The sequence below is a fragment of the Rhinolophus sinicus genome, linkage group LG15 (assembly GCF_036562045.2).
Source record: "Rhinolophus sinicus isolate RSC01 linkage group LG15, ASM3656204v1, whole genome shotgun sequence".
Taxonomy (NCBI): Eukaryota; Metazoa; Chordata; class Mammalia; order Chiroptera; family Rhinolophidae; genus Rhinolophus; species Rhinolophus sinicus.
Window position 1 is genome coordinate 45,989,353 of NC_133764.1, and position 24,631 is coordinate 46,013,983.

At 51.0% G+C, this 24,631-nt stretch overlaps 1 protein-coding gene and 1 pseudogene across 6 annotated transcripts in view; one reads left to right on the top strand and one right to left on the bottom strand.

Annotated features, from left to right (window-relative positions):
- The window catches only part of SRCIN1 (SRC kinase signaling inhibitor 1), a 68,862-nt gene extending 57,740 nt beyond the window's left edge, over positions 1-11,122 (bottom strand). Inside the window, exons 1-2 of one of the 6 annotated variants that reach the window (XM_074319829.1) lie at positions 9,682-10,043; positions 853-915 (exon numbers count right to left, since the gene is read on the bottom strand). In XM_074319829.1, coding sequence (XP_074175930.1) covers positions 853-915; positions 9,682-9,805 — 187 coding nt within the window. In that variant the 5' untranslated portion in view covers positions 9,806-10,043. Of the gene's footprint in view, positions 1-852; positions 916-9,681; positions 10,045-10,822 lie in introns of those variants that run through there. The other 5 variants (XM_074319833.1, XM_074319835.1, XM_074319834.1 and 2 more) reach the window with 5 other exon arrangements.
- Positions 11,123-12,866: 1,744 nt separating this feature from the next.
- LOC141568981 (small ribosomal subunit protein eS19-like) lies at positions 12,867-20,281 on the top strand (annotated as a pseudogene).
- The last annotated feature ends 4,350 nt before the right edge of the window (positions 20,282-24,631 follow it).

Below are 24,631 nucleotides of genomic sequence, written 5' to 3' on the forward strand. Positions count from 1 at the left end.
CTCGGTGGGGACATACTATGACAGGGGTGCGATAGGGTCAAAGGATATTCTACAAGGACATGAAGTACAGAGCAGCTGCCAGGAGAGGGAGTAGGGGCAGACAGGGGCATCAGTGGACATAGACTCACAGCCCTGGGGTGGGGGCAGGTACTATAGTCAGCTGGCCAGGCCATGACCCCAGGCCCCACAGTTGGTGAATTCAGCCAACCCCTTAAGCTCTTTGGGCTCACCTGTCTTGGTCACTGTTGGACTCTGAGTCTAGCCCAGTGACTGGCACAAAGAAGATATTCAATAAATCTTTTTGGAAAAATGAGTGAATGAAGAAATGAATGGATGAATGAACAATTGATTGAGTAAATGAAATGAGATCACAGGTTTGCAAGTGCCTATAAACTAAACAAAGCTGTATTGAGATCGGATAGGGTCCCATCTTCTCCCATCCCCCACCTTCTAGCCATCACCAGAACATGGGCTTCCCCCCACGAGAAGGGCCCCTCGCTCCTGACCCCCATCCCCAAGGCCTCCAGTCCCCTCAGCAGAGGGCTCCTGCCTCCTCCACCCACCCCAGCCCCAGGTACACGGAAGCTTTGCAACCAGCACACACATGTACATGCACACGTGCTTGCACACACACTAACTCACATGCACACACATGCACACACAGACACATTCCCTGCCAGGCAAGGTGCCCTCCCAAGTCAGGTCTCTGCTGCCCCCTCCCCTGGCAAAGGCATGGGCCCACCAGGGATGGCCTTCTCCCCCGTTTCTGGCCCTCTAGGCTGGGAAAGGGCATGTGGCTGAGGAGCAGTGGGAAAGGAATGGCGGGGGAGGCCTCCCTCCTGGCTTACTAACCTGGAGACTTTAAACAGAGGGAACAGAGTCCTGAAGGCTTCCCTCCCGCCGCACGCTGGAGCCCTGGGTGAGGGACAGGAAAGGAGGAAAGTCGTGAATGGATGCCAAGAGCCGGTAGAGGACTTGGAGAGAGGGAGGGGCTGGGGCGGGGCTCCCAAAGGGGGATGGGCCAGGCAGGGGCCCTGGGCCATGGGAGAGGAGAAGGCAGGGACGGCAAGGCAGAGCCTTAGAAACTGTCCCTTTGGGGTAGGGGGGGAGTCACTGCGTGCTGGGGGAGCAGGCAGGATAGAGATTGGGTGCTGGAGGAAGAGCACGGGCTGAGGGGGCAGAGACACTGGTGGAAGACAGACAGGAGGACAGACAGCAGGACAATACAGAAAACATGGGATCCGCAGGGCAGACAGCCAACAAGCCGGCCTGGTTCTCCTACCAGAAACAGGGCAGACTCTTTCCTGGGGTACCCATACAAGATCCCGAATGACAGCACCTTGGACGGTCCATCTGCCTTTCCAACCAAGGTCACCCCATTATGGAAGGTTGATGGGTTCAGAGTCAGAGGGGCCTGCCATCATTGCTCTGCTGACAACCCTCTCCCAGCTCAAGAGACCCCCGCCATCTGCCCCACTCACCCCTTAACCTTGAATTAGGCCCCACTTCCCTGCATGTAATAGAGGAAACAGGCATTTCATACCCAACAAGCATTCACACACTTGCATGTGATGGGAGCTATGTAGGAAGAGGTGGGAGAATGGCACCCCTGCCCAAAATTGCCCAAAGTCCTGCTCTTACCTCACTCCTGCTCTGCACCCAACTAACCCTCAAACTGCCAGGGCAGGGCCCCCCTCAGCTGTCCAATTATGGCTGCCTCCCTCTCACCATACAGGGAAGTCCTTCTAACTGAATTCCCTCGTGCTGCAATAGAGTAGTCCGTCACCCCTTATCCGCAGTTTCAGTTACTCATGTTCAACTGTAGTCTGAGAATATTAGGTTGGTGCAGAAGTAATTGCAATTTTTGCAATTATTTATAACCTTTTAAACCACAATTATTTTTGCACCAACCGAAAACATGGAAAATTCTAGAAATAAACAATCCATAAGTTTTAAATTGTGTGCCATACTGAGTAGCATAATGAAATCTCAAGCCTTTCTGCTCTGCCCCACCTAGGACAGGAATCATCCATTTGTCCAGAATATCCACATTGTTTATGCTACCCTTAGTAGCTACCTGGGTGATCAGATTGATTGTCCCAGTATCACAGTGCTTGTGCTCAAGTAACCCTTATTTTATTTAATAAGGGTCCCAAAGCCATTTACATAACTTTTCTTACAGTTTATTATTATAATTGCTCTATTTTATTATTAGTTATTCTGTTAATCCCTTACTGTGCCTAATTTATAAATTAAACCTTATCATAGGTATGGATGCATAGAAAAAGCATAGTATATGTAGGGTTTGGCACTAACCACAGTTTCAGGCATCCACTGGGAGTCTTGGAACATATCCCTCTCGGATAAGGTGGGACTACTGTACCTGACTTTTGCCTTTCAGCCTGTAGCAATGCAGCATTAAGACCCTTCCTGCCTGGAGACACTGTGGCCCAGGCACCCTCTTGGGGGCATCCCTAAACTCGGCTGGCTCAGACCCATCCCTACCCACATCATGTCTGGCTGCAAATGTTCACAGAGCCCCCTGCCAATCTCATGGCTCCAATTTTCCCACCGATTACTCAAGACGCAGGCATCCCAGGGAGAAACAACTGTTGTATCCAGATGTTGGGACGTTGACGAGGGGAAGAAATCAAGAATGTTCACTAACATGTCTAGCCACAGAGGACTTCCTGGATGAGGCGATGGGGCTTGGGGGTGGGGTGTGGAAGGGCAGATGGACAGGGGGCCCCAGGGTGGGGGGAGTGAAGATGCAGGAGAGCAGCTTCCTTCGTACTAGCAGCCTTAAGTGGCAGCTCCAAGGGCCCAGCCCCAGATAGGCTGAGGTGAGGATCTGGGTTTTCTCATGTAAGCCCCTTCCTCCAGGAAGAACATCTCCCATTCGATCGTTCAATTGGATAGAGAGGAGAGATGAAGACAAAGAAACGACTACTTATTGAAGGTTTACCATGGGCGAGGAACTCGGCCTGAATTACTTCATTTAATCCTGATACCCACCCTGTGAGGACCCTGCTATTATCAGCCCCTATTCACAGATGAGGAGACTCCATAACCACACAGCACATGAGTGTCAGGGCCGGGCTGCCAGCCCAGATCTGTCTGACTCCAGAACCTGAGCTCTTGACCCCGGAGCTAAACTGCCTCCCATCCATCCTCCCCGTCTTGGCGATCTCCCATTCAGTGCCCCATGGGAAGTTCTGCCTGAAGTGTAACCTCTTTCCATCCCAGGCTCCAGTATAAACTATTTCTTAACAACAATAAGTGGAAGAGAAGGCCTCGCTTCAGTCTCTTTACGTCTCATCCTAGGGGTGGGAGTCAGATGATTGCAACCCTGGGTTGCTGATGGACCAGGGACCAAGGGGGAGGGGTGAACTATTGGGTTCAGGAGAAGTGGGTCCAGGATTTCCTGAGCTTCATCTTGAAATGACTTCTGGCTCTCCAGGAGCCTCCTTCCTGCTCTCCCACCTCCATCTTGGAAGAGGCTTCAGGAAGCCTTCAAAGGCCCCTTCTTGTTTTAACAACCAGAAATCCCCTGAGCAGGCTAGGGGGAACCTAAAAAGTCAGGGGGCTGGAGCAAGTCCTAAGAGCCCTCATTTTCCCTCAGAGCCCTAACTTTCACCTTAGGAGGCTGGGACAAGAAAGGGAATTCGTTAGGCCAGCCTGGCCACTGGGTGGGGACAGCGTTGGTAGGGGATAGCCCAGGGGAACAGGCAGAGAGGTTCAGTTGTATCTGCAGGGGCTTCAAAGAGCCTTCGAATGCCTTCCCAATGAGCTGGGATTCGTAATTCTTCCCCAATGAGGCAGATGCGATGCCTGGGGTGATGCTACAGAGGCCTGCGGTGTCTGCAATTATCGCATGCCCTGGGGGTGGGGTGAACAGCAGGACACACACTCCCTCCACCTCCTACGCTCTGCATAAACCTCTCTGGCTAGAGCCTCTGTGGGGAACTCTGGGGTCTAGGGCTTCTCTGTGGGGTCTCTGGGTCTGGGGGTCCCCCTGTGGGCTCTGGGTTGGGGTCTCTAGCACGTTCTGTGGCTGGGGTGGAAAAGAAGCCAGTGTCCTAGCATAAGGATGTTTGCAGAGGTGAGGAAAGCAGGCATATGAAAACCCAACTCCTTCCCAGTCTTATGTTGCTCCACACCGGGGCACGTAGGCAACTGGGCCTGTGGCTGAGGCTACCTGGAACGGGAAGAGGTTGTCTGGGAGATGAGCCTCCAGCTGGAGGTGCCTCATTGAAAGAAAACACGTATTGGATCCTAGTCCACGGCTGGAATGGAGTGTGACACAGCGAGTTCTGCTGGGGTGGTAGGAAAACACTGAGTTTATGATTCAGAGACAGCTGAATCCTATAGCCACTCCCTCATCCATCCCCTGGGCTAAGGAGAGATTTAGGCAAGGTGTGCCTTGGGACTAGAAGGGACTGTTTGTAATAGGTGTGTGTGCCAGTATTCTCTTTGGCCAAATCTCCATTTTTCCTGATTTAGCTGGAGCTGGGAAATATTCTTCCCACCCTCCATGTGGACAGGCATGTATTATCTCAGGAGACAGGAGGTGGGTGAACCTCTGACAGCTAGAGGGGGCCTTAGAGATTCTCTAGTTCCACACTTTCTTCTCACACCAAGGACATTGAAGACCAGAGGGGGCAATGATCTTGCCCCAGGTCACACAGCAGTAGGGTAGGCAGGCAACCTGACACCAGTCTAATACTTTCACTTCACCCTGTCCTTCACCTCTCTGCTCTGGGGGATCAGAGTGACTTCCCCATCCCCTCCTCTTCCCCTGCAGATCTAAACTCCTCTCCGCTGTGGCCCCTACATCCTGCCAACCACAACAGCCACTGAGGTTGAACTGGATCTACCAAGCTCCTCAGGATGGCCCAAAGGTCATCTCAAAGGTCATGCCAACCAATCCCCTGCTTCTAGGTACAACACTAGCCTACACACGTCCATATACACCTATCATTGAGGTAAAAGATGCAAAAACACCCCCAGAGCTCCCCACCCTGGAGTGGCCACCCTCCATGTGCCACCACCACCAGGAGGTTTTCCTTCCTGTCTAACCTCCTTTCCTCTGACTGCAGCGTGGGCCTGTTTCCTCTCAAGCTGTCCTGTGCAAAGATAGGGGGAAACGGAGAAAAACAGGTTTCCTGGCCTCCAAACCCTTCTGTTTGCCCAGAAACAGCAGAGAGGATGAGGGCAAGGTGTCCCTATGTGGCTGGGCCCTGAGCCCGGTCCATGCGTGGGGCATGAGGGGTGCAGTGAGAGAGTGGCAGCCTGAGTGTGGGGGAAACCATTCCTCTGGGAACAGTCTCTCCAACTCCTCATCCCCTGTAAAATCCTAAATCTCAGAGTAAAGGGAGGGTCTTCTCTGGGTTCAGAGATACCTATTTCTACCCCATACCATTTATTGAGTATTTATTATATGTCAGGCACTGTACTGGACATTTTTATCTATTATTTCATTTAATTTTCACAATTTCAGAAACTAATCTGCCCCCTGGGACAGTACCTCCCTACAACTAAATCTAACCTTGATCCCTCTTGCTGCATTTCCTTGGGCCCAGTCCTCCGTGGCGGTGGAGGGCATTTTTGTTCCTGTCTTCAGAAATTCTCACTATTATTCAATGGCTCCACATTATCTTCTCCAGGCGCCAGCCTTTACCCAGTCTTGCCCCATGTGATGGGCATTATAGTGGTGAAGGGAACCGAGACAGGACTGGGGGCTGGGATTGGCCTGTGCCAGATGTAGATAGAGAACATATCAGGTGGCAGGGGGGCAGGCCCTGGGAGCAGTCCCTGTGAAATCAGGCGGAACCAAGGACAGCTCATTTCCCCCCCCTGACCCTCCATGACCCTTGCAGGGGGCAGGGCGCATGGGGCCTCACATTTAGTGCGGAGACTAAGCAGGGCCGAGAGATGCAAAGATCTAGTTCTCTCTCAGTGGCCATCTCTCAGGTCCGAGTTCCAACTCACACATACCCAGAGCCCAGCAGCCGGAGCAGGAGAGCGCGGGAGCACAAGACAGTAGAGCTGTGGGTGGGAGCCAGAGCAGAATCTCATACCCAGTCTGGCTCCTGGCATCCAGAGGGTGCTCAGGCCTCCTGGTGCAGGAGGGAGACCTCCAACCCCCTCTGCCAGCCTCATGGGGTTTCACACACCCTATGGTAGCCACAGGCAACTTTAGTGAATTCACACACCACTTGGCTTCCCTGTTTGGACCTTTTGGAGTAAGAGGGATGAGGGCAGGGGTCTCCTCCGCTAGGGCTTTTCACCCATCCTGCCTCCAGCATGGCTGAAACGCGGGGGCCAGACCCACCTCCCCAAGCACTGCTCAGGCCTCAGCTTCCACCCCTAGGGAGAGTCAAGCAGAGAGAGCATGGGCCAATGGGCAACCGGAGTTGGAATGGTGGGTGGGACTCTGGTCCCTGTGGGTGGCACCTTCCCCCTTCAAGCAGGCATCACTAATATATGCAAAGCATATGCAAATCATCCAGAAGAGAGACACAACACGGGTGGAATGTCAGAAGAGACCTTGGAGAGATGATCCAGCCCACTCCCCCTCCTTTCCCAGGTGAGGAAAGAGGCTCTACCAGGAAGGGACATGCTCAAGGTCACTCGGACATTTGGGCACTGAGGAAGGATGCTAACAAGATCTCGTTCAGTCCAGTGCTGTTTCCAAACAGTCTTGTCTTTCATATAGGGGGTTTACAAGATGGCAAAGGGGGCACAGGGCCTAGAAGAGGCTCCAGGAAGGCCTATCAGACTCCCCCTTCCTACCTCTGAGGCTGGAGACGGTGGGTGTGAGCGGAACAGTGGGTAAGGACAGTGGTGATGCCTGGGACAGCGGGTGACCAGATGGATGGAGGGATCAGAGGCTGGAGGCATTGGTTTCCAGCAGTCAAGCAACAGCAGAAGGCAGCAGAACTGGAGTGTCTGAAGCCCAATGTCAGGGCAAGGTGCCCGCTGTGGTGCGAGGAGGGGAATGGCGCCTTTACTATACACACATCCTGAAGTGCTCAGCTGCCCCCTTCTGCCTGGACTCTGATGACGATGGCACCTGACAGACCTTAATAATCAACCCAGGCCCATCCCTTCCATGGCTGCAGCTGTCCTCCCACCCCCAGCTTGGCTTCTCAACCTTCCAGGCAGTCCTAGAAAGCAGGACCGAGGCTGGGGAAGGGAAGACAGACAGATGGGAGGGGGCAGACAAAGAGAGGAAAAGGGAAACTGAGAAGCAGAAGGGGAGACTAGGAGGGAGAGAGAGCATGAAGGCAGAGCAGGAGAAACAGGAGCAGGGAGAGGGGAGGTCTTGGGGAAGGAAGTGAGGGAGACTGAGGGGCACAAAGGGGACTGTGGGAGCCGCGGAACAGAGAGGGGAGGGTTCCCAGCCTCCGGAACTGAGGGACAAAGCTGGAGCCTGGATGTGGGGCATAGGCCCTGAGGCCTGAGGCTGTCTGGCAGGAGTTGGGGACCATACCCCTGCCCCTCTGCCACCTCCCCAGCAACTCTTCCCGCTGCCAGGAAATCAGTCCTCCCTCCTGTGTCTGCCTCCCTCCCTCGGGGCAGGCAAGCGCTGCTTCCCAGCCAAATCCAAAGCCTTCATCTCTGCTTTTCAGAGCTGGGAATGAAAGAAGGGGAAGGGAGTGCAGCCCTCAAACCCGCTGACGGCCAGATTTTTATTATCTTTGCTCCAATGGGCCCTGGGAAGCCAACAAGGATCTTCAAAGAGCATCTGAGTGGCTCATTGAAGTCCGCACCTGCACTGGCCCACCCAGAGAAGGCAGCCGGGGCTTGGGGGACACAATCTGTCCCCCGACTCCCATCAACCCCAGAGACCAGATCTGAGGCTGCCAGGAGCCTCACCCTCAGCCCCCGTGCCTAGGCAGGGGCCACTTGGCAAGGCAGCCAGACTCAAAGGCCAGACCCAGGCCCACTGGGCCTCAGAGGCGGTCTCTGTTCCTCTCTGGGCCTTGAGGACACAAACGAAGGAAGAAATCGGATCTCTTTGCCAGGGCTTGGAGGAGATAAGTGCTTGGGATTCCTCGAAAGAGAAGCTTTTATGGCAAGTCCTAGATCCTTCGCCTGAACTCTCTGCGTGCCCCACACCCACAGGCCCCTCAATTGCCTCCTGACTCCCCTTCACAGGACCCCTCCAAACAACAGCTGTCCTTCCATTCTCGAGCCGCTGGCCTACTACTCAGGGTGATCCTCAAACCCCAAACAGCTCCCTCTGTTTCTGTTCAAATCCTCAGCCCCATCTGCCTTTTTTCCCCAAGACCTAATGTGGGGTGGGGGTGGGGCTAAAACAGACCTGGTACTTCCAAAAGCCCATCACACTCCCTCCTAAGCTTGGGTTTTGTCAGAGAAAGTCAAGGTTGGCACTGGGCAGATGGCAGCCATGCCACCCCCGCCTGCCAGCTCTGACCACACCATTGAGATCAATGCCCGAAGCCAAAGAAGGAATCGATGGTTCTAATTAAACCCTTTTTCCAGGGTGGGTTCCTGGCCAGAGAGAGAGCACATCTGAGGCTCTGCATCCCAGCACTCAGCCCTGTTCCCTGTACATCTTTAAGAAACCTGGAGCCCAGCAGGAATCAGGCCATGAAGACCCCAGAAGCCCCACATTAGGCAAGGAGGCAAGCGGAAAGCCTGGGATGGTGGCAGGCCTCATTCCCAGGGACCCTTCCCCTAGGAGAGCCCCGCCCCCACTCAGCACTGCCTGAGGACCACAGTTTCTTCTTCCAGATCCCCAGAACACATGGGGGGGACATGAGTCTCCATTCCAGCCTTGTGGGTCATTACAGAGAACTGGCCATCATGCTAAGGCGGATGAAGCAGGGTTGGGGGGCACTGGACAAAGACCCTCTTGTCCCCAAGGAGGGGTGGCAGGAAGCCAGGGCAAAGCCTTTACACTTGCTGCCAGTGGTGCCTGGGTGCCAGGCAGTCTGGGTGGGGGGATCTTATTCTTGGAACCTCCTCCCCTTATTCCCGGAGCCCTCTCCCCCATCCCTTGCTTCTACACCAAGCCACCAGCTAAGTCTCTGCCCCAACAACTCTCAGCTGCGCCTGGAGCCTTCCTTCCCATGTGAATGCTGGGCCCTGACATTTGCCCACAGTGGCCCCAACACCAACCCCAAACAGCAAAACCCTCACACATAAACCATAACTGCCCCCCTACACACATACACAGGCACAGCCTTGCCAGAAACCACCACCAGCACAGCTGCCACCAATGATGACAGAGCCCCACGTTTTCAGTCACAATTTCCATCAAATGCATCATCAATTCTTTAAGACCAGCAAGAGGGATATGAAAGGGAATGAGGGAAACTGAGGCACAGAGTTAGCAAAGCATCTGGCTCAAGGTCACCCAGACCAAGATATGGAGAGTGCCCCCGCCCCAAGTGCTCAAACCCCAAACCAAGTAGCATTCAGACCCACAAGCCTGAAAGTCTGGTCAGCTATCCCCAATTGCCAGCCCGCATCTGTTTCCCAAAACAACAGTAGCTCAAACATCTTCTAAAGGCTTCAGCTAGGAACCCTCAGCTCTGGGAACCCACTTCCCTTAAAGTTGGGGGCTGCAGGACCTCCTGATTTCATGGTATTTGGGGAGAGGGAAAGACAGTCCGGTATCCCCTCCTTGCACAATCTCTTCCCGCTCACCTGGCTCCCTTCGGCCCCCGGGATCTCTCGGTCCAGTTTCCTCCCTAGAAGATCGGGCGCTGCCCTCGGCTGTCCTCTCCCACCAGGCCAGGGCAAAGCGCCGGAGGCACTGCCAGGGATGCATGGGGAGGGGTGGGGCGGGGGCGCACGCACTAGCAGCCGCACACACCGCGCTGGGCCCTGCCAGCCGAGCTGCGGAGGCACCCGGCCGGCCCCCTCCGCTTCTACCAGCATCCTGCTGCCCCCACCGACAGGACTCGGAGCTGGTCCGGGAGCTTCTGACGTAGCAGGGGGGTGCGTGGGAGGGTAGGGGGAGCCATGGCGCGTCCCTTCCCCAGCCCCGCCCTCTACCCCTCAGCTTCCAGCGGTCCCTAACTCCTCACTCACTGTTGAAACTCAGCCCAGCTGGGGGCGCCCTCCCCTGCCTTCTGCAGGGGGAGGGCTTAAGATCAAATAGCCCCTCCCCCAACCCCTCCCTCTCATGGCCCCTCCCTACCCGCCAGCCGAGCGGGGAGCGTGTCCCCAGTTTCTGCAACTGCTGCCTAGGCTCCGAGGTCTCTAGGGCTAGGGCCTCGAGGTGAGGGGGGTGGTGGTGGTAGTGGGGAATACAGGCTTGTATCCTGGCAACGCAGCCAACCCCAGAATGCACTCATCCCCTTCCTTCCCTGGGGGGCCGGCTCAAAGCGCCTACCACCACCACTCAAGTGCCTACACCCCATTCTGAGACCTGGGGGAGAGAGAGAGAGACCTTTGATATTCCCCCCGCTTCTCCATCCCCTTCGACTCCCCCTTCATCCTCCTCTTCCTGCACCTCGGATAGTCCACACCCCTCCCCCACTTTCCTCACCATCCATCCCCCTTCCTCTTCTCCCCACCCCTCCCCCTCCACACTTACCCCTTTCAATTTTAACCCCTCAGGCCCCCTCCCCCTGCATGGCGAGGCCCTCCCCACCCGGTCTCCAGCCTTGCAAATTCCTGACCCTCTCTAGGGTCCTTCTCCCAAGCCCAGCGCGCCGCGGTCCCCTACCCCCCACACACCTGCGCCCGGAGCATCCCTAGCCCCGCCGGCCGCCGCCTCCCAGACCCGACTGCCGCCCCCGCCCCCGGCCGAGGGGAAAACACACAAAGAAAACAGAAATACCTTCCACTTAAGCATGGAGGCACATTAGGGAGGAGAGAGACAGGGACATGCCTTGGGACGGAGCGTTCCCCATCGGGCGGGGCGCGGGGGGCGGGGGCCCCGGGCCGGCCTGCCTGGCGCTCGCCCTCTCGCCGCCTCGCGGGCTTCTCGCTGTGCCCCAGCCCAGGGGCGCTGTGCCAGGCGGGCGGGCCGGGGGCGCGAGCCCCGCCGGGGTGGACCAGCTGGGAGGGCGCCGGCGGCCGGGCGTGTGAGTGCGCGCGCGCGCGGGCGTGTCACCGAGTGTGCGAGAGCGTGTGTGTGTGTGTGTGTGTGTGTGAGCGCGCGCGCGGGCCGGCGCGGGTGTGTCACTGCTGTCGGGAGCGCGCGCGGCTCGGGCACGCGCGTGTGGCCGGAACGTACAAAGGGCCGCCGGGGGTGGCGGGGAGCGAGGAGAGGAGGGGGTACCGCGCCTGGCGCCCTCAAGCAGCACCGCGGAATCCCGCGGCGCGCGGCCTGGCCCGGGTGCGGGGCGCGCTCACGCTCCCCTCCCCGCTCCACCTGCTTCTCCCACCCCAAGCCATCCTCGCTCTATGATAGGGACAAATACCTAAGGCCTGTTACCGCCTCGAGGGAGGGGGTGCACCTCGAGGGTGGAAGACTTTTCTGTCTCCAAGCCCCCGCGCGCCTTGGGATGGAGAAGCGTTCGGGGAGGGACTGGGCAGGGAGGCAAAGCCGGGCGGCGGGGCTGGGGGCCACTCTTTGGCCAAGGTGACCTCCGAAAGTCACAGCTGCCTATGTAGGCAGAGTTGGACCCTCCTCTGCCTCTGCCTGGACGCTCTCCTGAACCCCTCCTTAAACAGCGCTCTTACGCGGGGACCCAGTCCCCCGGCGCCCCCTGCTGGGCTGTCTCCTTGCCCCCAGTTTGGGTTGCGGCCCCTCCTGCAGGGGTCTGCTGGAACTGCGGGGGCCCTTGCTGGTAGTGGGGGTTGTCTAGGATCATCTGTCAAGTAGGGACCCCAAAGGAGGGCGCTCCTGCCCATTCTCACACCTCACCTGGCGACGCCATCGCCACCTCCACCTTAGCCGGCAGAGGCCAGCTCTGCTCTACCCCTGCTTTACTTCCACCCCCTCCCTGTCCCACCTTGGCCTACCTGTGGGCTCCACAGACTTCTCCAGCTGGGACCAGCACTGACCGTTGCTCCTGTCCTGGTTGTTTGCTTCCCCTCTCCCTCGGGTTCTCTGTCCTGTTTCTTCTTTTCCAAGCTTCACTTGGGGAGGGGAAAGTGGGCTGAGTACTCCGCCCCATTTATTTACTCCTGGCATCCCCACAGCCTGCTTAGATGAGCAAAGAAGGAGCACAGTACATCTCTTCCCTATAGCCACCAGGCAGCGTGGCAGGCAGGCAGAGAGGCAGGAGAAGAGACCCCACCCCAAGAAGCCCATATGACAAACCGGTTTCCCCACTTCCTGGTCTACCCAGTTGCAACCTTAATCTAGGCTCTCCCACTTTCCTGCCCACCCCCAGGCCTGCCCCTGAGCCTTCCACATGCCTGGCTAGGGCCAAGCCCCTGATGCCCCTTAGAGATGACTCTCCAGTTGCAGTAACTTAGATGGCAGGGCCAGAGCAGGAGGAGGAGGGGGCCCTTCCCAGCTCCAACTGGACAGCTCAGGAGGGCAGCCAAGAGCCATGTCTTGGACACACCGCCTGGGCACACGACCCCAGCAGTCGTCACCCTGACTTCTCTCCTCCTGGGCCAGCTGCCTCTCCCTCTGCCAACTGGATGGTACCCATCTTTTGGCCTCTGAGTGCACAATGGGCACTCGTCCAGCTCCCTGCCTGGCTGCCTGCCCAGGATGGGCATGGGAGGCAGCAGGCCCTTGTAAGGGAGGAGTTGGCGAGGGGAGAGGTAGCTTCTCCTCAGCTGCATGGACACCACCTTCCAAGTCTCTCAGAGCCCAGAGGTTGGGGGACTCAAACTGCTGTTCCTCCATTAATGCCCCCACTCAACTACACATTCTCCTCAGGAGTCCCCCATGAGACAAGGTCTCTTCCCTTCCCTACTTTATGCCCACCTTAGAGGAAAGGAATCAGCAGGTGCTTTACCCATATTCTCTAATTTAACCCTATCAACAACCTTGCAGAAGTGTGGCTTTTCAGCTCCATTTCAGAAATGGAGCTGAGGCTCAGAAAGGTACAGCCACTTGCCCAATCTAAGAGAAGCAAAGCTGAAATTCAAACCCAGATCTGCCTGACTCCAAAGTTTCCAGCCTCTTTTCTATTGTCACCACCATCTCCTAACCCTGTAGGCTGCCAGAAGCAGGGACTAACCTCTGGCACATACCTCATGACCATAGGATGGATGGGAGAGAGTGGGCTCAAGAATGTGGCTGAGGGTTAAGAATACACTTATGTCAAGGTTAAGGAACTGGGCATTATCCCTTGGATGATTATTGGAAAGATGCTTGTCCTGTCACATGGAGATTTTTCTGCCCTTACATTAAATGCCAAGAAGCTACTACCTCAGAGATTGACGGGTAGAGGCTCCATGAATCAGCCCTAAGAGATTGGGAAGAGTTCCAAGGGTGTCAGCAGGAAAATGCATCTGTCTTTCCTCACTCTAAGGTGATCTCCTGAGCCACGCGGGCCCCCTCCATAGTGAGTTTAAGTCAGATTCAGGTAATATTATTTTATTTGTGTAGCTTACTTTGTAAAGACAATCCTTCACAGGCCTGACCATCTGCGTAGCTGCGAGCTCATTGACTCCCTCCTCCCCTCAACTACTTTGTCCACACCCACCCAACCCAGGACAGCGGCCTCCATGTGTCCTACAGAGGGGTGAGAAAGGATGCACTCCTGAACGGGAGAAAAGATCCCAGGGTGCCAAGTTGAGCCACTGGGGCAGATGGCCTGACATCCTCACCCCTCATTGACCCCAGCTGCTCCTCTGTCCGCCCCGCCCCCCCAGGGAAGATAGGTGCCTCCTCCCAGTCCCATCAGATCTCAGAAGCAGAGGCTCCTGGGGTAGAGAGAAGGCCAGTCAGGGCGAGAGCAACACAGGTATGATTCTTCCAGCCGAGATATGAGAATTGCTCCTGTAAGCTGGCATGGTGCCCAGCACAACCAATGTGCCAGCTGCCTCAACCTAAGATGCCTCAGGTGCCACCCCACCCCCACTGTCATTCAGCAACAGGTAACTTCCCCCGGCCCTGCCCCTAAGTCTCTGGCATTGTTCTCAGCTGGGAGGGGGCAGCGGGCACCACCCACCTTGTCTGTCTCAGACACTCCACCCAACTTCCTTGCCTGCTCCTGGGAGCCTGCCAGAGGGAGGTTATGTCTAAAAGTGAGACTGTTCAGCCTCGCCTCTCCTTCCCCAATGGTGGTTGCACCTGGACAAGCATCTGGGCAGGAAGAGAGAGATGGGGCTTAGGGTGTGCAGAGAGGGGCACATGGGCCTCTAGGGGAAGGCACAGGGCAATGTGGAAATTATGGCTGGACACCGTGAACTGCTCCCTCTGTCACCTTGAAGCCTCCCATCCTAAATCCTCAAGGAAGCCCTCTGCCAGTGGGGCTATTATTGGGCCAGCACATTTTATGAGCCCCCTTTGGACTGTCCCATCTCTACCAAGGGTGGCCTGACGCAGCAAGGAGGCTGTAGTTTGGTGCTGTCCTGGAAAGAGAGTGACCAGGGCCTCTGGCACAGAAGCAGGTGTGGGTGGGGGAGCTGAGGAGTAGGACGGAGCCTCGTTTGCTGTAAACCTCCACCCTTCTGACCACAGCCAGTCTCCTCACTCTCCCATGGCCCCTCCCACCCAACAGAAGAGGAGTAAATGGCAGCAAGTTTCAAAAGACCCTCCTTTCATTCCCTGTGGTCCCCACGCCCCCGCTTGTTATTGTAATAAATGCTAATGATACTCAATAATAGATGTCCTTCAGTGGACGAATGGATAAACAATCTGTGATATAGCCACACAATAGAATATTATTCTTCCATATAAAGGAATGAAGAACTAATACATGCTTCAACATGGATAAACCTCAAAAAATTACACGAGTGAAAGAAGCCAGACACCAAGGATCGTATATTGTAGGATTCCATTTATATGAAATATTCAGAATAGGTAAATCCATAAAAATTTGCCTGGGGGAGGGGAAATAGGGAGCAGTTGTTTAATGCATATGGGGTTTCCTTTTGAGGTGATGAAAATTTTTGGAACTAGATAGATTTGGTGATTGCACATGATGAATGCACTAAGTGCCACCAAGTTGTTCACTTTAATTCTATGTTATGTGACTTTCCCCTCAATTTTAAAAAGCAATAACGAGAGGCAGCCAGATGGCTCAGTTGGTTACAGCGCGAGCTCTCAACCACAAGGTTGCTGGTTCAATTCCCGCATGAGATGGTGGGCTGCACCCCCTGCAACTAAAGATTGAAAATAGCGACTGGACTTGGAGCTGAGCTGCGCCCTCCACAACTAGATTGAAGGACAACGGCTTGGAGCTGATGAGCCCTGGAGAAACACACTGCTCCCCAATATTCCCCAATAATAATAATAATAAAGCAATAATGAAAGTGTTTTCCAGAGAGTTCATCAAATCGAGCACAGATTTCAGAATCTACCTTCTTTGGAAAGGGGAGCTGGTGCCCACGTGAACTCACATGAGTCATGGCCTTTTCCAACACTCTGGGGCACCAGGCATCTGTTCTGAAGGCTGGAAAGATGCTCACAGGACCCCAGAAAGCTGTGTCCTGGACCCAGACTACATCCCAGCAGCCTTCTCCCCTGCCTGACTCCCATCCCAAGGGAGGGTCCCTTTCAGGTGCCTGCTTCCCAAGCAGACAACAGATGTATGCTCTGCTGCCCAGGAGCTTGGCTCTTCATCTTCAGCTAACATCTTGCCATTTGTCCCAGCGGCAGACCCACCACTCCCTGATCTCGCTCCAAATATAGCTTTACAAAGCTCTCTGGTTTTCCTTCCCACAGATTATTTTAATAACCCCCTAAGTGAAGTCCCTGCTCTCTGGAATCTCTTACGCCCCCCAATCCCCTCTCTCTGTGCTAGGCCCTGGGCTGGATGCTCTGGGTTCATTTAGAGTGGGGAGGGGTCCCAAGAAGAATCAGGCATATTCCCCATTGCTCTGAGGCCCCACTAGATCTTTCCTCTCAAATACCTTCAATGACCACTCCCTACAGCCGGGGATGTGTCCTCTTGGGACCCTGAACCTTTTGAGGTCCTGACAAAAGCTTTGCACCCTCGTCCTAGACAAATGAATATACACACCCATCCATCCACAAGGAATATGTGGGCCTCCCTGACCTCTGCAGCCCATCCAAGGACCCCTAAGACTACTCAAAGTGTGGAAAGTCAGTTTCCCCATCACTGCCTCTGTCCCAGCCACCCAGCTCCAGCTCTGGAAGGAAATACCATTCCCAGGGTCTTTGGTCTTTCAGGGCTTGGCCCTGTGTTCACAAGCACTTTCTTTATGTTCTCTTACCCAGCAGTGTATACACACTCGACAATATAAACTGGAGATTGTTCTGCCACAGTACATAGAAAGATATTTAGGCTTTGTCCAGGACAAGAGATAGCCTGGTAGTTACTTCATTTCACACAAATTGAGCATATCTATAGAATAAATTCCTGGGAGTGGAATAGCTGGATAAAGGGTGTGCACAATAAATGTTTTAAATATGAACCATTATTTCTGTTGTTGCCCTGATTAGTGAATCCATAGCAACCAATTTGGCCATCTATTTCTCTTGTGGTGTGCCAGCTGGGGAAACCGAGGCACAGACTGCCCATCTCCCCCCTGGAAGAATCAAAAATTGAGCCAGGGAACTGATAGCAGGAAGAAGCCCAGCTGCAGTAAGAAAAATGCCCCAAGGACCCCGCCCACCTTGGAAAACAGGGAAGAGGAGGGTGTCTAGCCTGAAAAGGAAGAAACTGAAATAATAATCACCTCGTGTGTGAAGGAGGAGACAAGCCGGAGAATACCCAAGGACTCCGTAGCAGCAAAAGAGACTGAAGTTAGCTCCAAGTGTGAACTTCCTGCAAGTGTAGGAGGGTTGATGACAGCCTGGCACCAGGGGAGGACTGTGGGTGACTCCCGACGGAGAGATCATTAAACCAAGATTAAGGGTGGAGGCCCTGCCAGGCCTGCTGGGAGCAGAGAGCTGGAGCAGGCGACCACGTAAGACGCCCTGGGAGAGCACCGCCTAGCCGAGGTGAAAGGCTGAGAAACGGATTAATAAGGCAGGGTCCAGAACTTGGTTGTCTTCAAAGCAATCTCATAATCAAGCCTTAGAGGAGGGCAAGCAAGGATTATGAGCGGCCCATTTTGTGGATGAGAAAACTGAGACCCAGAGAAGTTAAGAAACTTGGCCAAGCCTTCACAGCTGAATCAGGACTTGAACCCAAGCCTTCAGCCCCCAAGTTTTCCCCAATGCCCTGCCTCCAATGCCCTGCCTCCTGGGGCTGGAAGCTTCCCAAAATAGAACTCAGGCCTCTGTCCTTTGTCCCTCCACCAACTTCCTCTGGCCTTCTGTACCCCACTCCTCCATGCTACCCTCCCCACCAACACCCCAACAACACAGCCCCAGATCAGGGTGGAGACTGCTGGGAGAGGCTGCAAGTCCCTCTCCTGTCTAACAACTGAGCTGAAAGAGGAAGTTGGAGGTGGGAACAGGTCCCAAACTCCCGTCTCACTTGTCCTCGCCTGTCTCAGTCTCAGACTCTCTCGTGATAGGAAAGTAGGCCAGTTTGGAATATGTCACGGATATTTTCGACATCCCCATCTGTACTATAGCTTTCCATACAGCCAAGGTGGGTGGAGCCAGAGTTTTCCTGCCGGGTGAGGAGCACACCTGCTACCTCTGGGACTCATAGCCCACATGGGGGCTGGGCACAGGTACAGTGAACCCTGGAGGACACTGGGCAAGTGTCCAGCAGCCTGGGCAGGGCAGGAGACCAGCAGTGTCTGTCCTCTTCCCAGAGAAGCAGGAGCAGAACAGCTGCGACCTGTGGACACCATTCTACCCCCCACTAACCTGGGGATGGAACCCTGAGGAATGAGCAATTCTGCAGAGAAAGGGGTCTGGGAAAGCTTTACAGGAGAGGCAACTGACATTTGAGTTGGGCCTTGAAAGAGGAGCAGGACTTTGCTGGGTGGAGAAGATGGAGGAGGGTGTTCCCAGCCGAGGGATGTGCTTGGGGTATGCTGCAGCCAGTGTGCCCGGTGCACTAGAGGAATGGCCAGGGAGGGCAGCAAGAGAGACCAGACAGGGATGGGCTAGCACTGGCAAAGGAGTGGTTCATGGTGAATGCCCAGCTACAAAACTTGGGGTGCTGCTGCTCATGGAGATTAACTGTCACGACAGAAAGAACATGTAACTGTGGGCAGACAGGAGTCACCCTGGGAAGGGCAGGGGTCAGTGAGAGCTCGCTTCAAGCCACCAGCCAATCTTCCCACGACCATTTCCAGTTTGTTGGCAGGGGCACCTCTCCTGATTAGGGGAGTGAAGACCAATGTGAATAATGAATTCCTTGCAGAGGTGTTGGAGACTTGCCAGCTTAAAGGGGCCAGAGTCGGGGTGGGGTCGCATATAAAGAGACTCTCCTGGAAAGGTTAGTAGAGGAGACACCTGGACACTGTTTATTAAGCACCTACTATGAGCACTTTGAACCATTACCTCACTTAATCCTTGCAACAAGCCCAGAGGTAGGTATGCTTTCCCTTTTAATTGATGTGGAAAGTGATGAGGAAAGTAAAGAAGTAAAGAGAAGTGTAAGTCCCTTCCCTAAGGACCCCCAGCTTGTAAGCTGGATAAGAATTCAGGTCTGTCTGTCCCCAGCACCCATCCCCTCCATCTCTCACCACCTCCCAGATAAAAGCCAAGGTTCCCTTCCAAAGAAATGTCTCCCCAAACTTCACCCCTTTCTCACTACCCACTATGGACCAGGCCTCCAGGACCTCACAGCAACCCCAAGAAATAGCTATTCTCAGATGAGAAAACAGAGTCTCAGAGAAGTTAAGTGACTTGCTCAACGACACAAAGCTAATGAATGGCAGAAACAAGACTAAGATCCAGGTCCCTTCTCGCCCCTAATCACTCTGCCTTGTTCCTCCCTAAGCACTTAGTTTCTTTATTCCTCACTTTTCTTCATCTGTAAAATGGGGCTGGGAGGATTAGTGAGAGAGTGCACAGACATAAGCCACTTGGCACAATGTCTGACATTCATTCAACATTTAACAAGCATTCTTCGAGCACATTCTCAGAGCAGGACCCTCTTATAGGCGTTGGGAGGCAACAGGAAACAGAAATAAGACCCTACTCTCCCAAAGTGGAGTCCAAGATAAGGATCGAGAGGAAAGTGGACAAACTTTGGAACAAAGCAAGGATGTCACTCTCATCATCCCTCCTCAACATTGTACTGGAGGTTCTCACCAGTGCACCAAGGCAGGGGGACAGAGCATCGAGAATTGAAAAGTAGTCGTAAAACTGTCTTTATATGCAGACGTCATTGATTTCTATGTAGAAAATGTGATGAAATCTACAGAGCAATAGCTAGAACCTATTTAGTTCTAAACTCTAGTGAGTTTAGCAAGATTGTAAGATATAAGATCAATATACAAAGTCAATTATATGTCTATAGGTTAGCAATGAACAACTAGAAATTGAAATTTTAAAAACTAATACCATGTACAGTAGCATCAAAAAATATGAGATAAGTCTGACAAAGGATATATAAGACCTGCACCTTGGAAACTACAAAACATTGCTTAGAGAAATTTAAAAAGACAATAAACGAGGAGATAGACCATGCTCATGGGTCAGAAGACTCAATACTGTTAAGACGTCAATTCCCCCCCAAATTGATCTATGAATTCAGCACAATCGCAAATTCCCAGCAGCTTTTTCTTTTTCTGGTAGAAATTGAAAAGCTTATTCTAAAATTCTTATAGAAATGCAATGGATTTAGAATAGGTAAAAAAAACTATGAAAAAGAAGGGGGGGGTGCGGATCGGAGGGCCCTCTGCCCTGGCTGGCAGCAGGAGGGAGTTACTGTAACATGCTTGAACCACAGGCGTTCCTCAGAGCTCTGGCAGCCGTCCTCAAAAAGTCCGGGAAGCTGAAAGTCCCTGAATGTGTGGACACGGTCAAGCTGGCCAAGCACAAGCAGCTTGCTCCCTATGATAAGAACTGGCTCCACATCTGAGCTGCTTCCACAGCACAGCACCTCTACCTCCCAGGCTGCACTAGTTTGGCTCCACGACCATGATGTATGGGGGACATCAGAGAAAGAACATCACTTCCAGCCACTTCAGCGAAGGCTCTGAGAGTGTGGCCCACCAGTCCTCCAAGCCCTAGAGGAGCTGAAATTGGTGGACAAGGACCAACATAGGGGTCACAACACCTCGGGGACAGAAAGATCTGGACAGAATCACCGGACAGGTGACGACTGCCAACAAGAAACATTAGGACAAATGCTAGGTTAATAAATTGCCTCATTCATTAAAAGAAAAAAAGAAAGAAAAATGGGGAAAAAACCAATTCGGAGGATTTACACTACGTAACTTCAAGATTTTAGAAATCCGGGGTGGCTGGTTGCCTCAGTTGGTTAGAGCGCAGTGCTCGTAACACCAAGGTCGCCGGTTCCCACGTGGACCAGTGAGCTGTGCCCTCCACAACCAGATTGAAAACAACAACTTGACTTGGAGCTGATGGGTCCTGGAAAAACACACTATTCCCAAATATTCCCCAATAAAATTTTTAAAAAAATTATTAGAAAGCTACAGCAATCAAGACAGTGTCCTTTTGTCATCAAAATAGACCAACAGACCAAGGGAAGAGAATAGAAAGTCTATAAACAGATCCACACATGTATAGTCTATTGATTTTCAACAAAGAAGCAAAGTTCAGTCTAGTGGAAAAAAGATAGTCTTTTCAACAAATGATCCTGAAACAAATTGATATCCATATAGAAAATAAAATACCTCACACCATATACAAAATTAACTCACAGTGGGCCCTAGGCCTAAACATGAGCCTAAAAATATGAAATTCCTAGAAGAAAACATAGGAGAAAATCTTCGTGACCTTGGATCAGGCAAAGATTTCTTAGCTACAATATCTTAAAAGAAAAACTTGAAAAATTGGATTTCATCAAAATTAAGGATTTCTGCTATTTGAAAGATACTGTTAAAGGAATAAAAAGACAAGCCACAGAAGAGAATATTTGCAAAGCACAGATGTTACAAAGGACTTTTATCCAGAAAATATAAAGAACTCTCGAAACTCAATAATAAGAAAACAAACAACCCAATTTTTGAATAGATACTTCAACAAAGAAGATATACAGATGGCAAATAAGCATATGGAAGATGTTCATTATCAGGCATTAGGGAAATGCAAAATAAAACCACAATTAGATATCACAAACATTTTTTTTAATGACAATACCAAGTGTTAGTGAAAATGTGGAACAAATGGAACTCTCACACACTGCTGACAGAAATGTAAAATGGTACAACCATTTTAGAAATCAGTTTGCCAATGTCTTTAAATGTTAATAGACACCTACTCTATGACCAGCAATTCCATTCACAAGTTATTATTTACCCAAGAGAAATGAAGGCATATAACTAACAAAAACTTGTATGTAAATATTCATGGCAGCTTTATTTGTAATAGCCAAGAACTAGAAACTTCAACAGTGAATGAATAAACAAATGATAACATATCCATATAATGGAATACTGGCTAGCAATAAAAAGCAATGAACTATTGATACATGCAACATAGATGAATCTCAAAATGATTATGCTAAGTGAAAAGGGGCAGACAAAAAACAGTATACACTGTATAGTTCTGTATATGTATAAAATCTAGAAAATGCAAATTAATCCATAGTGACAGATAGCACATCACTGGTTGCCTAGAGATGAGGGGAGGGATAGAGAGGGACGGGAACAAGACAAGGACACCAGGAAAAGGACACAAGGAAACTTTTAGGGGTGATGGATATGTTCATTATCTTGACATAGTGATGGTTTCATGGTGTACTCATATGTGAAAACTTACCAAATTGTACATTTTAAATATGTGTAGTTTATTATATTGTCAAGTATTCATCAATAAAGTTATAAAAAGGCAAATAAAAAGCAACAATCAAATAAAACAAGTTAATCTGAAAAAGAAAATGAGATGTAGATTTTGGAAAAAAGAGCAAAATCATCGCAACATGAATGTTATTAGGAAAGTCAAAGATTCGATGGGAACTTTGTAGATCTTATCAGCAAGCTCAGTAAAATGGCCAGTTAAAAGAAAAATATAGATAAATCAATAGCTTTCTTTTTTACCAACAAAAAATAACTTTAAATTGTTAGAAAAAATGATTTAATTCTTTTTTTCAAATTGTTTTATAACTTTTTAATTTTTTTTGTTAACTTTTTAAAAAAATTTTATTAGTTTCAGGTGCACAAGACAAAGCAATACTTAGATGTTTATCATTTATATCCCTCACACTGTATGAACCCCCTTCACCCCATCCACTATCCCTCTGACATCGCACAGAGACATTACATTTCCATTGTTAACTTTTATGTGTGTTTTTCCAGGACTCATCAGCTCCAAGTCAAGTAGTTGTTTCAATCGAGTTGTGGAGGGCGCAGCTCACAGTGGCCCATGCAGGGATCGAACCGGCAACTTTGTTAAGAGCACTGCGCTCTAACCAACTGAGCTAACCGGCCGCCCCATTTAATTCTCAATAGCAATTAAAGTTATGAAATACAGAGGAATAAATTTTACCGGGGATATATAAGAAAAACTGAATAAATGGAGAAATGTATACCACTTTCCCATAATGAAAGAATACTTTGGTAAAGCTGTTAATTCTCTCCAAATTACTCTATAAATCCAGTGCAACTCCAGTTTAAAATTCCAATGGAATTCTTTAACTGAAACTAGAAAAGATAATTCTAAGATTCACTTGGAAGATTAAATGAGTACCAAATGGAAAAAAAAATGTTTTAAAAGAAATGGACTGGGTGGGAATTGCTTGTATTACCACTAATCCAAATGTACTATAAAACAGTTGGTATTAACAGTAAGAACAGGATTTGTCTTCACACATAGTAAGTGCTTCACAAACATTTGTAGAATGACCAAGTAAATGAACAGGCAAACAGATCAATAGAACAAATAGTCCAGAAGCAGTCTCAAAAAACTTTTTCCTTCTCCGACTGTAGAACAGTTCTAAGAAGCATTCAGTTAGGCTGACGGAGACAGTCCCCAAGCCAAACCTGTCCATTAGAAGAGTCCAAAGTCCCACAGGAATGAGTCAGTACTACCACCCCTGCCGTGCTCAGCCATTGGCTAGGAACAGCCCAGGCAAAACATGGCCAGGATACAAACACAATGAAGGCTTCATAGGGGTGGCAGCTGGGGCTGTCCATCAACCATGCTCCACGTGGCAGGTTTCCTTGAAGGAAATCTGAGCGGCACATTTCAGTGACCCCCAGAGTTGCTTTAACCCAGGGGTCAGCAAACTACAGCCCACAGGCCAAATAAAACCTGCCGCTTGTTTTTGTAAATATAGTTTTGCTGGAACATGTAGCCACACCCTTTTATTCACGTTGTCTCTGGCTACTTCTGTACTATAATGGCGGAGTTGTAGTTGTGACAATAGTTGCAGCCTTCAATGCCTAAAATATTTACTAGCTGACCCTTTATAGGAAAAGTTTGCCAATGGTTCTTTAATCCACTGTGATTTGAAGGTGGTTTATTGCCATAGCAAAACCTAGCCTATCCTGACTGGTACAGTGGCCTAAATTGGTCTTTCATCACCTCCCACTCCCCAACCTGTTACCACACCTCCTCTCCCCCTCAACACCATTCAAACTTCTCCTTCTAAAGCTGTGGCATAACTGTTTCAGTCCTTATTGAATTTGACCTCTCAGCAACATACAAGTTACCCATTTCCCCTTCTTAAAACTTACTCTCCGTCCAGCTTCTATGACACTATATGTTCTTGGTTTTCCTCTTAGTACTTCTCTGACCACTTCTTCTCAATCTCCTTGGCTTAAACCAACTATTAAATGTTCCTCAGGTTTTTTTGTTCTAGGCCTGCTTCTGTTCTCACTCCCTCACATTCCTATGGCTTTAATTACCACACATATTCTAGCAGTTCCCAAAGTAACATCCCCTGGTCAGAGATCAGCTCCAGTCCTATATAGTCAATTAGACACACCAGGCCTCTCTCCACTAGACTATAAACTGGCCTAAAACTAATCGCATTACTCTTCCCTTAATCCTGTTTCTCCTCTTGGATTTTTTTAAATAAATGGTAGTAACCATCCACCAACTTGCTTAATCTAGAAATCTAAGGTCTTCTTTCTTTATTCTCCTTCACCCTACACTCTAAATCCAATCAATAAATTCTGTTTTTCTTCACTTCTAAATAGCTCATTTTTCCACATCTCTCTATCCTCATTGCCATGAATCTAATCCAAGCTCCATTTTTACTTACTTGGACAACGGCTACAATATTTTAACTCATCTCCCTGTTTCTGTGTAAGTGTTCATTCAAGCAAATCCTCGCACTGTGCTCAGAGACCTTTGCCAGTGAGAATATTGGAACAAACAGGAAACAAATAGAATATAATAGATTTAAACGCAACTATATTAGTATTATATTTACATGAAATGCAAGTGATCTAAATACTCCAATTAAAAGAGAAAAATGTCAGACTATAATAAATAATCCAATTATATGCTGTTTACAAGAGACACATCTTAAACAGAAGAACACAGGAAAGTTTAAAGGATGAA